Below are 17,574 nucleotides of genomic sequence, written 5' to 3' on the forward strand. Positions count from 1 at the left end.
ACTAATTAGTATTTTCTTTTAGTTTGGATGAGTAATTAGATTTTATATTATTATACGTCAAATCTATATGTATATCTGAAAATTAATATTAAAATTTTACTCTTTTTTTTTTCTTTGATTGGATGGATCCGGTCCAATTCAATACATACTAGACCTAAAATATTGGATGGATTCGATCTGATCCAAAAAATAATTAGGTTTAAAATATTGGATAAACCTAAATTAAATAAATAAATATATATGAAATACATCCAATGGATAGAACCGATTCAATCTAATATTTAATGGATGTTGGATTGATTTAATGATGAAAATTAATTGAATCAGATTAGATGGTAAAATCTAATTTCTAATATATAATTAAATCGGATCTGAATAGATTTAAAAAAATTTGAATTTGATACAATGAACACCCCTAAATCGTGAGTGCTTTATACTTCAAGGAAACGAAATTAGTGGGAGATTTTGTCTTCCTACCTACACTGTAACAATAAATTTCTTTTATAGAAAATTAAAATATTGTTAAATCAAATTAGAAAAAGAAATAATAAAAGAAGTGAAAAAGACTTAGTGGTAGCAGAATTAGAATTAGACAGTCTACGTGGGTGGGTAAGAGGAAAAAAGTCCAAACAGTTAGTTGGAATTTCCAAAGCTGCTTCTTACTAAGATCAACATTCCATCCACAAAGTCTCGTTCTTCTCTTCACTCATTCTTCTTTCTCTTTCACGGCCTTTCATTTTTCCATTTGATTAATTTCAACCAATTCCTGCTTCTCTTTCTTTCAGATTCCGTCAGAATATATTTATCATCTGGGTTCTGATTTTTCTGCTCACTACAATCGAATAAACCTGGCATGTAAGTGAATCTTAAATGTCTTTTTAAAATTCATATTTTTTGTTTAAATTTAATTTCTTCATGGAAATGTAAAGTTAGCTTCTGGGTCTTTGTTAGTAATTTTCGTTTCTTCACTTTTTTGTTTGCTTATAAGTATGCGATTTATTTTCTTCATCAAAAATGGAAATTGGTAGCTCGATTCTTCTACAATGTATGTGTTTAACTTGATATTGATTGATGTATATGTATGAATTAAAATTTCTTAATCTGACTCAGGTTTCCGCTTAAATCTCGTGAACCTTTTTTTTTAACCTTTGATTGAGCTGATCCCGTTTGATATTTTATGGGTTTTTTCTTTGTTGGTGAAGGTTCTGTTCTGCTTATTTTGTTTGATGATTTTTCATACTAACCGATTCCGATGTATTCAACATTTTTCTTTAATTTGAAGTTTGAGATTTGATTATTGAAAAATCTAGATATATACATACATACATATTTTTTCTTTCTTTCTTCCTTTCTGATAGTTCATGCCTTGTTTATTTTGAATAGAAAATGGGTACTTACCTCAGTACTCCCAAAACTGATAAGCTCTCTGAAGATGGTGGGAATGATCGGCTAAGATACGGGTTATCATCAATGCAAGGGTGGCGCGCATCCATGGAAGATGCTGTGAGTAATTAATAAAATCTTTTCTTTCTAAATTAGAACTGATCAGAAATTGATCCATTTTCTGATATTTAAAGTTTTAAATAATCTTCACTTCTATTGACAAGCCCGCTTTCAGTTTGTGTACTGGCAAGTCTCATTCTGTGACTTTTATCTTGTCAAAGATTATTCTTAAGTTACTGTGATTTTATTTTTTTTTTGTTTAGCATGCCGCTTATCCTGATCTGGATGCGTCCACTTCCTTCTTTGGGGTTTATGATGGTCATGGAGGTAAGAATTGGGAGGATGGGTTGCCACTATCTTTGTTGGATTACCAATTTTATTAGTATTTGTTTATGCATATTGTTGGATGGCCTTTCTGACTCAGTGATTCTTGATGGCAGTTTGCTCCATAGAATGTATTATGATAGTCTGTCACATGTTTCTGAGTAAGGGTGTCTTTTTAGTTGTGCTGTATGGGCAGACATGTGGCACACACTAAATATCAAATACAGTAAATCAACCCTTGAAACAATTCTGCTATTAGGGTTCTCATTGACTTATAAATATATATATATATATATATATATTTATTTATATAAATAGTTACAATGTTCCAAGTCTTCAAAGACACTTATTACTCTTCCCAAATTTAAATACAATAATCAGATGGCAAACTCGGAGAAATGAACCTATATATACTAGGTCTCTCTCCTACTAGGATTTAACAAAGTATCTTCCTCAACTAATTAAAAATGCAATCAACCAATTAGGAAAATGCAACTCAGCAGCAACTTCTAATTACTTGTGGTCTATTCTTGTGCTTGAATTTGTTAGGCATGTTACGCATAGTTGAGGCCTAACATTACCCTCAGCCCAAACATTCACCTTTTCCTCAAGGTGAAATTCAGGAAAATCTGTTGTATTTGGTAGTTCCCCTAAGTAGCTTAAGTTGTAGATTCAATGATTACTGACAAAATGACCGTCTCTTCTCTAACAACACAACTATGCAAGGAATCCTAATCTGAGTAGTATTCAGACTGTGAGTCAAGCTCCATTCCAGAATCTACCAACCAAACCAAGAACCTTGTCCATCCAGCTCATAACCTTTGACCAGCTCAAGGTAGGACATAAACGAAACATTTAGTCACTGTCAAAGCTCAACGGACCCATAAATCCTCCAGTGGCACTGGTTGTCGTTGTTCTTCCTTATTGATTCACGAGTTCCCAAGTTGTAGCCTGTAGTCCTTGGGTTTTCTTTTTGATATTTTATTTCTTCACACTAATAGTATATTTAAACTAATACGGAGTTCCTTATATAGGGAAATAAATCGTGGAATAAAGACTGTAGATAATTCCTATTAACTACTTTCCTAAAATTACTGAAACAATATACATAATACCTGTGTTATAACCTCACAAAAATCATTCCTACACTCTCCCTCAAGTTGCTGAAAGAAATCTCCATAACCAACTCTCTATTTAGAAAATCAAACATTTTTTTGTAAACTTCTTTTGTGAAGATATCGACTACTTGTTCTCCCATAGGTATGTAAGACATGCGCACTAGTCCATTCTCTATCTTCTCCTTAATAAAATGTTATCCACCTCGACATGCTTTGTGCAATCATGAAGCACTGCAATGTGAGCAATTGTGATTGCATGCAGTACAATTTCATAGGAGATGATTGTGATAACTTTATATCCTTAAGTAATCTTCTTATCCATAAAATCTCTCACATGTCGTGAGCCACAACCCTAAGCTCAGATTTAGCACTGTTGCTTCTAGCCATTACATTATGCTTCTTGATTTGCCGTGTAACTAAATTACCACAAACAAATGAGCAATAGTTTGAGTTAGATCTTCGGTCTACCATGCTTCCTACCCAATCAACATCTATATAATTTCTAGATGTTCTAGTGACTTAAACAAGAGACGCTTCCTAGGTGTTCCCTTTAGATATTTTAGAATTTGTAGACAACTTCAAAATGTTTAAGTCTCAGTGAATGCTAAAACTAGTAACCATGCTCACAAAGAATGCTATGTCTGATCGTGTATGTGATAGATAAATCAGTCTCCCAACTAATCTTTGATAACACTCCTGATCCTTCACATTTTCCACTTCTATGAGTTGAAATTTAACATTGTGTTCAATAGGCGTTTCGGCATATTTGCAGCCTATCATAATTGTCTCACTATGCAAATCAAGCACGTACTTATGCTTAGCTTACTTACGAAAATGCATGCTGCTTTGGATATTGCAAATTCAATTCCAAGAAAGTATTTTAGTACACCAAGTCTTTGGTTTCAAATTCTTGACCAAGTTTTCCCTCCAGCCTTTCTAATTCACGAAGATCATCCCAAGTTAGCACAATATGATCTACGTACACAATTAGAATGACCATCATTCCTTTCTTTGAGTGTTGGTAGAATATAGTGTGATCAACTTGACTTTGAGTGTGCCCATAACACTTTAACATTTTACCAAAGTGCTCAAACCATGTTCTAGGGGACTGTTTAGGTCTATCTAAAGACATTTCCTTTGCAAACTTTCCCAACTCCACTGGAAATAGTAAGAATAAAAGTCGTATGACTGTTTTATGTATATTAAAACTATTGATACAATGTAGGCTTTATAGCATTTACAAAGAAAGTAAAAAAGGAAAGAATAATCTTATTCAATGTAGGAAATCAGCTTATATTTACACCAGAAATGTCTATTTATACCAAAAAATATCTTTAAATCTCTACAGATTTGCACTCTTGATATTTGATCAAATCTCAAAGATTTGTCAATTGATTCGAAAATCTCCAAGAAAAAAGTTTTCTTCGAAGCCTGGTGGAGGATTCATGTACAATTCCTCTTCTAGATCACCATTAAAAGGTTGTTTTTACATCTAATTGGTGTAAAGGCCAATTAGAATCGACTGCTAGCGACAACAACAATCGAATAGAGTTAATTTTTGCAACATGAGCAAATGTTTCTTGATTGTATATTCTATGTATTTGGGTAAATCCCTTAGCCATACATTTCAATCTTCCATCAACTTTGCTTTTTATCGTAAACACCCATTTGCACATCCTATATTTTTTGTCTCGGTAATTCTACAATCTCACAAGTCCCATTCTTTTCAAAACATTCATTTTTTCAAGCACTACCAATTTCCAACTCGGTTCACCTAATGCTTCGTGAATGTTTCTAGGTGCACCAAATTCTGGATTTTTTGTAGTAAATTCTCTATAGGTTTCGGATGGTGATTGTATGAGATGTATTTGGCATTGGGGTTCTTAGTTCAGGCACGAAATCCTTTCCAAAGGGTAATGAGAAGATTATTTGGTTAAGATGTTTAGTAATAGGATTATTACCCTTTTTTATTTGGAGGATAGCCTAGAAAGGTACATTTTTCAGCTCTTGGGTCTAACCTAGACCTAGACTTAGTACCGTAGAAGTATCAGTTGGTTTTACAGCCTAACATGCCAATTTCTTTTAGAAGATCAAGAGAGTATGTTCTTTGAGAGACCCTAATGCCTTCTTGGATTGAGCAATTTTCGTTCCTAGGTGTTTTTTTTTGAACTGCAAATTTCATTCAACTACACCAACTTGGCCTCAACAATATCAACAACATTAAAAGGGAGATTACACTCTGAAAAAATACGATCAGCATATAAAGAAGCTGTTCTAACCGTAAGATGAGTAGCCCGATTAGCTGACTGTTTGACAAAACGTAAAGAAACATCACTAAAAAAAGATAAAAGTTGTTTACAATCATTAACGACACCACCAAAAGTGGATGACAAAACATTCAAATTTCTAACAGTTTGTACCAATACCAGACAATCAAATTTGATAATACTAACACCCGGAAGATATCAAGTGTCAAACGCAGGAAACAAACTTCTTTCGTAAGCTTTTCTCCACTGATCAAGAGTGATACGAGCCAAATTGACTACGAACTTCACCCGACTTTTCTTACCCTTCCACAAGAGTTGATTTCGTGTGAACCAAATTGCCCAAACCAACATCACTGCCTGAACACTTTGTTCCTCACCCAGTCGTGAGAACAAATGAAGAAACCAGTCTCCAAACGACCCTGCATCAACTGGAATCATAACCAAACCCGCTACCTGCCAACAATTCTGTGAAAAATCATAGGCAACTAAACAGTGCAAAATTGATTCACCTGCCCCATGACAAATAGAACACAACAAAGAGACATGTTTAGTCTTCAACTGAACTCTCGTAGGAAGACACCCACTAACCACCCTCCATACACAATTTTTTGCCTTTGGAGGAAGTTTTAATTGCCAAAACTTATTCCAAAATGCCACAACCTCCCCGTCCACACCACCCTCACAATTTGTCTGTGATGATTTAAACACACTCTTAACTATATACTCGCCAGAAGAGTCAAACCCCCAATACCAGTAATCCTTAGTAACCGAATTAGAAAGGGGAATACCAAAAATATTGACCGCCACTTCCTCATCAAACAAATCTTTGACAACATCAACATCCCAAGTTTTCTCACCCACCACAAACGACTACTAACCTGTTCATTAGGCAAACCAGGATCCAAACTACTTTGACTCGGGATTGACCCATTTGGAAGCTACGGAGCATCAAATAAAAGTGTCTCCTCTCCCTTACCAATTCCCTTCCGCGCTCCCTTACGAATCAAATCTTTTACCGCAACAAGACTTCTCCAAATATAACTTAGATTATTACCGAGTTCTGCCAAAAGAAAGTTCTCATTTTTAAAGTACCGAGCTTTGTACACTCGAGAAACCAACGAATCAGGGTTGGTCAGGAACTTCCAAGCTTGTTTACCCAACATAGCCAAATTGAAATCATGAAGAGAGCGGAAACCCAATCCCCCAACCCAACCTCCTTACTACATGCCATCCTCTCCCAACTCATCCACGAAATTCCTTGACGGGAATTCCTGGATAACTTCCACCAAAAATTAGCCATTAGTTGTTCCAAATTATGACACGTTCCCGTAGGCAAAAGAAAAACGCTCATAACAAAAGTTGGAAGACTTTGAGCCACATTACGAACCAGGACCTCCTTACTAGCACGTGACAAGAGTTTACCATTCCAACTTTGTATACGCTTCCTCATCTTTTCTTTCAGAAAGCCCAATACAACAGACTTGTTTCGACCGATTGTACTTGGGAAATTAGTTGTCAATTGGCTTAATTCTACTTTCCTAAGGTAGATACTTAGTTTTGTGTATAAATTTACCACTCCTTTCAATAAAACTAATGAGAAAGAATTCTCTTTTCATCTTTAACAATAGGAAATATTTGAGATTCCTAAGTCTTTGACTTTAAATTCTTTAAAAAGAAATTGTTTAACCTGACTTATTTTCTATTCATGATCTCGTGTCATTATTATATTATCAACTTATTCAATTGTAATAGCCAGCTTCCCCTTTTTAGATTGTTTTACAAACAATGTGTGATCACTTTGACATTGAGAATAACAAAACCTTTTTAAATATTAGTAAAGTGATCATACCTAGCTCGAGGAGATTACATGAGATCATACAAAGATTTCCTCAATTTTCCCTTGTCAAAAAACTCATGTTTAAAATTCATCTATGAAATGGAACACATGGCTATTGTCTTTGCTGTCACTAAATGTCGTCCTTATCTCTTGGGTTGACGCATTCTTCTATGTACAAATTAATAGAGTATGAAATGAGTATATCAAAAGTGGATTACGAAGCTTATGGGATTTGATTCTGACATTCCATGAATTTAATTGAGGGATGATTTTGATTTGGGGGCTGGGATACTGTCTTCATGGTGGTGGACAAACTCAGCAAATATACCGATTTTCTTCCCTTGACTAATTAATTCCCTGCTGCTGACATGTCATTTTTATTGTCACCTGGGTATTTACGAGGATACATGTATGTGAGGGGAGGCCTATCAAAAATCAATCCTAAATAATTTCTGCTATTAGGGTTCTCATTGATTTTTTAAGAAAAGCCAGAGTTACAAAGTCCAAGTCTCCGAGACACTTGGATGTCTCCACAATATTACTCCTCCCCAATTAAAATACAGCAATCATATTCTCAGAGAGATTGACCACTAAAATACTAGGTCTCTCTCCTACTAGAATTAACAAAATAACTATGTATACAACTCAGCAAGAGCTTCTTAATTACTTGTGGTCTATTCTTGTGCTTGAATGTGTTGGGCATGTTAGGTATATTTGAGGCGTAACATGTCTTGAACTGGAAACCCAATAGCCGTTCTTCAAATTTTGTCAGTAGGAGTTGAAAAATAATTCTTGGTACTCACAAGGTATTGCAAAATGTCATTGTCATTGGAAAATAATTCTGGACTTGCTTATCAACTTTAAACCTCTTAGGCCACAATTCACAGTATTTTGAAGATTGACTCCAGTCTTCTATTGATGAAACCTACCTATTGCCGCTATTTAATTTGTACTATGCATTGACTTCAGTCCATTGAAATCTCAGGTAAGGTGGTTGCTAAGTTCTGTGCGAAGTTTCTTCATCGGCAGGTTCTGAAGAATGACGCATACACTGGTGGAGATATAGGAACTTCTGTTCAAAAATCATTTTTCAGGTCTCTTATTCTTTTCTTTTGGTTTATCATCAGCATTTCTAATTAGTTGATATTGTTGCAGATATTAAAATAATGCTTTATAGGTTTAGGATTACGTACCAATTATCTATGTGAATCAAACTCCAATCAACAAATGTATTCTTCTTGTGTTCTGCTTTATATATCTTTTATTTTCTGACTAGAATACCATTGACTATGATGAAAAACTTTTTTACTTTGTTAAAAGCTTCCCAATCTTGTAGAGTAACAGTTATCATTGGTTGAGGTCAAGCCCCAAAGTCGATAGAAGTTCTCTTAGAAGCCTTGTGTACTACATTTACATTGTCATTTCAAAATTTAGTATGTTAAATTTGTTTCACTTCCTATGCTTTTGAAATTTTGTACCTTTCTAAAGTGGGATTACTGGATTTCTGTCAACCAAGGTGTCAAATGCATTGTTTTATACATTTTTCCCTTCCATTGTTATCTATTGGAAAAAAAATCAACAATAAAGGACCTCTTCAGTGATTGATAATTTTTATTTCAGAATTAGTTTTACATTTCTTCCGGTTTGTTAAATTTGTGTAATAAATGTGCAGAATGGATGAAATGATGCGTGGACAAAGGGGATGGAGAGAGTTAGCTATTTTGGGAGATAAGATAAACAGATTTACTGGCATGATAGAAGGGCTTATTTGGTCTCCAAGGAGCAGTAGCAGTGATACAAATGATCAAGTTGATGATTGGGCCTTTGAGGAGGTAGGTTTCAAAGTTATGAATGTTATATGTTATAGCAATTTTGATTTTTTTTTTAACATTTCAGTTTCACACCTCTTTGTTCCAAATTCGATTTCCTTCCTAAACGAAACTGGAAAAAAATGTTTTAGCAACTTTGTAGTACTTTAAAATAGGCTGTTACAATCCCCAATTTTCATACAGTCATCTATGTAACTTTAACATTTACACTATATATCTAAAAAGGAATCCATAATCTTCAAATTCACACAACCTCACACCTCCATTCTAAAAGTATAGTTCATAACTTTGATCTGACAGATTACATTCTTTTAACATATCTTTTGTATATGTAAAGATTGATATTCTGGATTTCATTCTTTAGTAGTTTCTGTTTTCTTAGAAAACTTTGAGATTGTTCTTGTTTACATTAGATAAAAACAACAGACGTATCAGTCATCAGTACTGGTATGCTTTTGGACTTCTCATTTTCAGTTGTAAATGAGCATCTTTGTTATTAGCTTTGTCATAAATGACTTAGTACACTAGGATGTTCTTTTTTGCAACTTGGTCGCTTTTTCAAAAAAAAAAAAAAAAAAAAAAACTTGGTCCCTTGGTTTATTGAGAGGAGAAATATATTTACTTGCAATTTCTATTAGCTTTCTGTTAAAGCATTTTTCTCGCTGGAATTAACGGTTCTTTGGGTGATAAGATCATTTACTGATTCATTCCTACAGCTAAGATGATAATAAATTATTTACTTATTTAACACATGTGGTCACATTTGATTTATATCTCATTGGTATAGCTCAAGTGGTTGTCTGGGTGTATTGTGAATCAGAGGTCTGGGGTTCAACCCTATCCTGGGCTAGTTTATCTAATATGAAAACTGTCTCATCTGAAGCACTTTTTCTTGAACCTTATTTTCTCTTTTGAAGTTCATTATCTTATACATAATTCCGTTGTAGGGGCCTCATTCTGATTTTAGCGGTCCAACTTCTGGGAGCACAGCCTGTGTTGCAATTATTCGAAACAACCAACTTGTTGTTGCAAATGCGGGTGATTCTCGTTGCGTCATATCAAGGAAGGGGCAGGTAGTATTTCTTTTTTTCTTTCTTTTTCTCATGTTATCTTTGCTATTATTTTATTAAGCACATCTTATTTTATTTGATTGGTCGACTCGACATATGTTTTCAGTTACCTTAAGCTTTGTATTCCAAATTAGTAAGGTGGTCGTTAGCTGATTATGATACACACCAACTACTCAACTAGGGTCCTCAAAACAATAGCAAAGGTAATAGGCAAATATATTGAGGTGTTTGGTATGGGAGTTCGGGTTCTTGGGAATGAGAACGTAGAACTAAATTTCTGTTTGGTATAATTTTAGTGAAGGGTTTATTATTAAGTGGGTCCTACTTTTAAGATTATTTTTAGGGTAATCTCAACCTCTTTAAATACTTGAGTTTGAAATTTCCTTAATCTCAATCTCTCTCAACTATAATCCACCAAGAAAAAATTAAAGTAGAAAGGCAATAGAAATAACTAGGCTGATCAGGAATTTGTCATTGAATAAACAAAGTGATGAGAACACACAAATCAAATACATTGAATTATCCGGGCTGCTGGATAATGTCAAGATTACAGTATCTTCTCTTTGTGATGTAAACAGCGAGTCAACTTTTTGTCGAAAGACCAATCCAATATTGATGTCTGTTTAACCACCTTGTTGACCTGTAGTATAGTTTTGGAGTTGTGAAGTGAAAATTCATTTTCAGCTAACTCAAGAAGTTCCATTGTGTCATGAAGTATGTGTGAATCTAGTATAATCGTAGCTGTTGCAATAGACTGATTACAGCCACACTATCCATGTATGATCAAATTAACATAAACCCAAGAAGAATCACAATGTAATAAGAACTACCCAGATAGGTATGATAAACCTTCAACTGGAGACATTCTAAATTCCTATTCTTTCTCCAGTGTTAGGACCTTTTCCCCTCTCCGTAAACCTCCACAGAAAAGTAAGCAAATAAGGCAAGTTAATTTTTATGTTTTTTTTTCTCTCTGAGTTGCAATGCTGACACCAACTGTCGCTACGCGTAGCTGCTGACTTCACAAACTCTGTTGTTGCTGCGACACATAAGACAGTGGTCGCGACGCAAAATATTGATTTTGCACTAGATTTCTTCTTTTGTCCTCAATGTTTCTTGCATATGACTTTTTCTTGTTCTAAAATTATTGATTGTATTAACACTACAAAATTATTAACAATCAATAATTTCTTAGGTATTATAGTGTTAATACACAGCATCGAATTCCCCAAGCTTAGCGGTTTGCTGGTCTCAAGCAAACAAAACTAAAAACAAACAATTAACTCGTTCAACAAACATGCCTTAAAGATTCCATAATGTATATAGTGAAAGATCAAGCAAATGCTACAATAGCGAGAATATTGCTTCATAAACTTTCCTCAACAATCCTGCTAAATTCCTTAAATGTGTATGTGTAATAAATTTTAGGAAACGACATGATATATAAAGGTGCATTTCCCTCAATGTACAGAAGTAGAAAAGAGAATTAAAGGTAACAAGAGAGGAGAATGATTGACCTGAACGAGGATACGACCATCGCTAGTTTCCTGCTTGCTTTGATGCGCATGAGATGGTGGGACAGTTGGCGGCATTGTGTACCCAAACTGAAGATGTGCGCACAAAGGTGCTTGTGGTGGTTTGGTTGGGAAATGAAGCCCTGTTTTCTTTTAGAAAGCATGATGATATTGTGACCTGCAAGGTTAGTGTCACAACGCTTAGCCATTAACTTGGAAAGCTTAGCAATTTTTGCCAGGTCTTCGTGGCATCAAACACTATAATGCTGGTTCGTATTTTGATGTCACGGCGCCTTTAGGTGAACTTGTCATGACGCCTAAGCTTGAAATGGTTTTTTTTGGTACTTTTGTTTCCATTTTTTTAACAAAGCAAAAAATTAAACAAGGAAATTATAGAACAAAACCTTAGATTGGCGGCTTAATTTAATCCTTGACCTGACGTTTTCTTCAGAATTGTTAAGCTATTCCTTAATACCATCAATGAACCAGCCCAATGCACCAATGACCCGGGTCTGATTCTTGGCAACAATGCTAAAAACTTATGCATGTTTTAAACAGCGCAAGTGCACGTTATCACAATAAGTAATAAAGTGATGAGTACCAATCTCTCATGACCAAAAGTTGTTAAGTACTAAAATTGTTTCTTCTCGCTCTTTTCCAAGTAATCAAAGCAAAATGAGTGAAACATTATTTCAAGCTTAAATCAACACTGCTCGTTGCGAAGCTTAGCTGCTAATTTCACAAACTCTATTGGCGTCACGACAAAAGACAGCCTTTGCGTTGCTGAACGCTGATTTTGCAATCGTTTTTTTCTTTGTTCCTCAATTTTTCTTGCATTTCATTTGCTTGCTCCAATGACTCCAAACAACAAAACACAATTAAATTTAAGTAAAACAAACTACAAAACATTAACAAAGAATAAATTCTAAAGTACTTGATAGTGTTAACATACGGTATCATGCACCAAACTAGTCAGTTCCGCCCAAATTATCTGTCCATAGTGATTTTCCAATTAGCGAATGTGTTTCTAATGCAACTGTCGTTATCAGTCATTTTCTGTGTGGAAAAATATTGCTTGGCCCGAACAATCCAATTGGCAGCTTCCCCTCTGTCAAATCTTGACGTTTGTCGTGTTAAGAGTACATTGGAAGTTGCTATCAGCACCAAAGATCGTTGGCTCCATTCCCACTTGATATACCCAAAGCTAAGCTAATGAGCGTATGAAAGTACACGACAATGAGAAGAACCAGGCAGATCTGGAATGTCATAGAATATACAAAACGATAAGAACACACTAGAATAATGAAGTATTAGAGAGACTAAATCTCCCTAGAGCAAATCTATACAAAATCAACATCAACATGTGCTTAGCTTTCTTTATATATATATACATGTATACTACCCGTGTTACTACAATTATCCACAATTAACCGTGTACCCTCTACTACATTTATTCTCTCAGTTTCCCACTTTACCACTCTATAGGTGTCTATTAAATTAATGTTCATCGTGTAGACATTTAGTTTGATATGATTCTTTGTTCCTTGAATTCCGCTTCTTAATTTCAGGCTTACAATTTATCTAGAGATCACAAACCAGATCTAGAGGTTGAGAAGGAAAGAATTTTGAAAGCTGGTGGTTTCATCCATGCTGGTCGGGTTAATGGCTCTTTAAATCTTGCAAGAGCTATAGGTATGCATCACCATGCCACTTAAGGCATATACATGCGTGCTAGCAAATTTAAGTGACCGCAAGTACACACCCTTTAGTAGATATATATCTGCAGTGGAAGCATATTCTTCCTTTGTCTTCATGCTCTGATTATTTTCTCTATAAACTTCAGGGGATATGGAATTCAAGCAGAACAAATTTTTGCCTGCTGAAAAGCAAATTGTAACTGCCAGCCCAGATATAAACACAGTATGTATACATGTACACATTTTAATCAAATATGCTGTTTATGAAATCTTTCCTCTGGTTTTAATATTTTAATTCTTGATGTTGAGTTAGGTCGAGCTATGTGATGATGATGAATTCCTGGTGCTTGCCTGTGATGGTATCTGGTGTGTGCTGTTCTCTCTTTCTTTAAATTTAGCTTTAGTCTCACACTCTACTAGAACTTTGGCGCTGATTGTGAAGTTTAAGTTTGATGGTGTCCCTTTGTTGGCTATGGCTATGTTGGAACTTGAAAGTTCTGAAATCATTTAAAATACAATTGATGCTCACAACAATATGAAAGATAAAAGATGATCCCGACCGGAAGTTAAGTTTCAAGAAAATAATACAATTAATGACTAGTGCGTTTGTTAATTGCTTCCAGGGATTGCTTGACAAGCCAACAACTTGTAGATCTTATTCATGAACAGCTTCAGTTGGTAAGTTATTCTAGAATCCAGTGCTCAACATAGAAATCAAGTTAGTCTATACTCAACTCTTCTTTCTGTTATTTGGAGGCAACATATAGAAGAAATGAGTGGTGTACCTGCACTAGCAAAAAAACTTTTAATTATAATATTTTTCCCTATGCATTACAAAAATGCAGCTGATTTCACTCCCTCTCTTAATCTAACGTCAGTGAATAAACCAGACTTCAATCTCAGAATCCTGACAAGCTACTTTTTATTAAAGCAATTTAAGACTCTTAATATTTCAAATGTGAATAAGTTCGTTCTTTTAATATTTATGTGAATATTTCCGAATTATCATTAAATGAATGCAGGAAAGCAAGCTCTCTGCAGTATGTGAGAAAGTGCTTGACAGATGCTTGGCACCGTCAACAGTCAATGGTGAGGGGTGTGATAACATGACCATGATCTTGGTGCAATTCAAGAAACCGACACAGCCCGGTTCATCTGCCAACGAGCAGCAATGTTCATCATCTAAAGTGGCTGAAAATGACTCGAAACAAGCTGAAGCCTGAGTCAGGCAAAAGAGTTGGATGGATATTTGATTGGATTATATTTTCTAATTACTGAGTCCATTTATTCGAGAAAGCTGGTTTGAAGTTTACAACAACCTCTCTCCATGTATACATGTTGGCCTCTCTCTGTTGTGTAATTGTAGATGGTGCAGCATGTAAGTGTTTGATTAGCCACCCAACAGGAAAAGGGTACGTTTTTGTGCTCTTTTGTGTGTATTTAGTCTTGAAAATAGAAGTAAAAACATCTGGGGCTCGGCTTGAACATCTCTGTACAGCTGATATACTTAGCTCCATTAGTCTTTTTGCTTAATTACGGCATGTTGTGACATAATAGATTTTAACTTTTATTTTTTTGTTTGTGTAGAAACCTAAGCCATCACTACATTCATTTCAAATAATTTTTCAGCTTGTTTTTGCCTTATATAAGCCAACTCCGTGTGCATGAGTTTGCAGTTATGTATATATAGGTATTAGGAAAATTTGAGTTTTGATTCTTAATTTTGCCATCTAACTAAAATAAATCTTTCGTTTTTATATTATGAGGGTCGGTTGTTCCATCTGGCCGAGATAGATAAAAAAGAACTTACAAAAATATTGTAAAATTTGAGAAAGTTTACAAAAATATTGGGACCCAGAGATTTTTAACTTTTACTGTACCAAGTTTATAAAATACTGTGTTAAAGTTTTAAAATTATAAAAATACCGTATTTCAATAAAATAGAAAAATAACTCAAAAACAACTAAGACAACTAAAAAATAATTGTATAACAACTTAACAAACAACATGAAAATAACTATAAAACAATAAAAAGATAATTACAAAGCCATAGAAAAATAACCAAACATTGACCTAATTACAATAAGTAAAATAAAATTAACTTCTCAATATGTTTTTGTATTACAATATTTTTTATTTAGTTTTGACAACTTGATTTATCTTTTTGTTGTAAAACCTTACTAGTTTAGGCGTGTTAACGTGATTTTTAACTTATCTGTGCAGCTCGTTGCTAATCAACGAGTTTATTGAAAATCGTGATTAATTAAAACTTTATTTAATTAATTATAAACCCTAAAATAATATACTTATATTAAACCGGGATCTCGTTTTACAAAATATTTACAACCATTTCAAAGTGCGAGTTACAAAAGTTTATCGCCTAGTGACTACACAAAATAAGCCCTACTGCCCCAAAGACTGTACGCTCCAGGCCTAACCGCCCCGACATGTACAATCTCCATCTGCTCGCTCTCACGGTTGCTCAACCTTAGCCTTGCCCTTACCTACACATGCAAACAATATCTGTGAGTCGACAGACTCAGTAAGAAAAACATAATTAATAACATAATAATAACCCGTATTATAATCATGCGCCGATACACCCAACCATAACCCTAACTGAGTCAGGAACGTTCTTGACAAATTATGACTAACTGCGAATCCAACCTATACTCAGTACTCTAGTCGTACTGATGTGGTAGCAGATAACTCATACTATCTGATAGCCTTGCATATATTTGTTGGCATCTCAGTGCAACTCTATGTACACCTCACCGATGCCCTGATATGCTAATCTGATGGCTATAGATTTGCCTATTCTCATGGCAAATAATATGTATAAACATATGCAACCATTATACTAATCTTATCTCGTTTCCGAATTCAGGTGTGCCGCCCAACCTGAGTGGAATAGCTGCTCGAGGAATTACAGACCCATAAATCACATTATTCGTAAAACTGATGAGTGACACGCTAAATCACTTTTTGGGGACTTAAACTTGAAACTAAAAGTTTCCCTATTGATAAATAACATGACAATACCCTAAATATTACAAAAACGAGAAAAACTAGGGTTCCCAAAACTGCCCCAACCGGTAGACCGGTTCTCCAACCAGAATTCCAGTTCAGTGGGGTTTTCTGGGGACCAACCGTAATTTCGGTTCCTATAGGCCCCCCTGAATCGGTCGACCGGTTCAGTGGAGGAAAACTTCAAAATTTCACTACTCTCTCAAATCAACCCCAAACTTAATCAAACCTTCCAGACTTGCTCAATATACCCCAAAGAACATAAACAAGGCAATAAAACAACCTAGCATGCTCAAAATCACAAAACACCAATAGAGAGCAAAGCTTGAGTTTTAAAACTCAAACCTTGCTCAAACAACACAAGCAACCATAAAACCAACTCAAATCAACATAAACAACCTTAATCTAACTCCAGAAAGCAAAAACAAGCAACCCTAGAAGCTACAACACTTAAACTTACAAAAATCAAGCAAAACCTTAACTTAAAGCTTAAGAAATCCATAGAACAAAGAGCTAGAGAGGTTACTTGGGTTGGAACACTTAGAAATTTGCTGGAAAACTTGAATTACACAGAAAACTTCTCAACCCTAGTTGGTTTCTTGAAGGCACGAGAGAGAGAGAGAGAGAGAGAGAGAGAGAGAGAGAGAGAGAGAGAGAGAGAGAGAGAGAGAGAGAGAGAGAGAGAGAGAGAGAGAGAGAGAGAGAGAGAGAGAGAGAGAGAATTGGTATGTGCTTTCTTTTAATTTTTTGAATAAAAGGTAAGTAAAAAGAGTTTTATTTAACTAAATCATATAATAAAATCAGATTAGTAACTTCAGATAACCTCATTAAAGGACAAAATCCAAATAGCCAAAAAGACTATTTTACTCCTCACTAAAACCATAAAGCTTCAAAGTTACTTAGGGGTATTTTGGTAATTTATAAAATCTCGACTAATCCCAACATTCTCAATGTCTAACTATATTGCCCCGCTATAACAAAAATACTAAAATGTGATCTATTGGCCAAACGCCGCGTTCTAATATTACCGGGCACAAAACATGCAAAAATCTAAAATTTCATATATGACATAATTTCAATAAATCTCCATAAAATGATATATCATAAATATTATGCAAGTTTCATAATTAAACCCTAATAATCTGCTAATTTCCAAATTAAAGTTAAGCGATCTTTACATTTGTACTATTACATTATTTTTTTTTATGAAGTTGGGGTGGTATAGTTGGAGGATGAAAATGATGTGGGGGGGGGGGGGGGTGGTGGGGGTGGTGTAGCTGGAGGTAGAAGACGAAAGAGAAAAAAAAGAAAAAAAGAAAAAGAAAAAATATATTTTATTAAAATTATTATTTGGATCAATAATTGTTGAACACGTGGCAATTATAAATAATTTAATAGATCCGTTAAATTTAAGACTAACAAATTTACAAAAATATGACCTTGATGAC

The 17,574-nt window shown here is 34.7% G+C and overlaps 1 protein-coding gene across 1 annotated transcript; it reads left to right on the forward strand.

Annotated features, from left to right (window-relative positions):
* The first annotated feature begins 539 nt into the window (after positions 1-539).
* Positions 540-14,745, forward strand: LOC115714587 (probable protein phosphatase 2C 60). Its single transcript, XM_030643333.2, has 12 exons — positions 540-687; positions 786-855; positions 1,384-1,503; positions 1,707-1,770; positions 7,975-8,083; positions 8,662-8,821; positions 9,766-9,891; positions 12,971-13,094; positions 13,246-13,322; positions 13,413-13,465; positions 13,723-13,777; positions 14,122-14,745. The coding sequence occupies exons 3-12, from the start codon at positions 1,387-1,389 to the stop codon at positions 14,320-14,322; spliced, it is 1,086 nt and encodes a 361-aa protein (XP_030499193.1). The 5' UTR covers positions 540-687; positions 786-855; positions 1,384-1,386; the 3' UTR covers positions 14,323-14,745.
* Positions 14,746-17,574: the final 2,829 nt, after the last annotated feature.

This window comes from Cannabis sativa, chromosome X (assembly GCF_029168945.1).
Source record: "Cannabis sativa cultivar Pink pepper isolate KNU-18-1 chromosome X, ASM2916894v1, whole genome shotgun sequence".
Lineage (NCBI taxonomy): Eukaryota > Viridiplantae > Streptophyta > Magnoliopsida > Rosales > Cannabaceae > Cannabis > Cannabis sativa.

What these genes read in the sequence shown, in the direction of transcription:
- LOC115714587 (XM_030643333.2), top strand. Translation starts at nt 1,387, where the DNA reads ATGGGTACTTACCTCAGTACTCCCAAAACTGATAAGCTCTCTGAAGAT. An exon ending in GCGCATCCATGGAAGATGCT is followed by an intron (nt 1,504 to 1,706) that starts GTGAGTAATTAA and finishes TTTTTTGTTTAG; the next exon opens with CATGCCGCTTATCCTGATCT. An exon ending in TCATATCAAGGAAGGGGCAG is followed by an intron (nt 9,892 to 12,970) that starts GTAGTATTTCTT and finishes TCTTAATTTCAG; the next exon opens with GCTTACAATTTATCTAGAGA.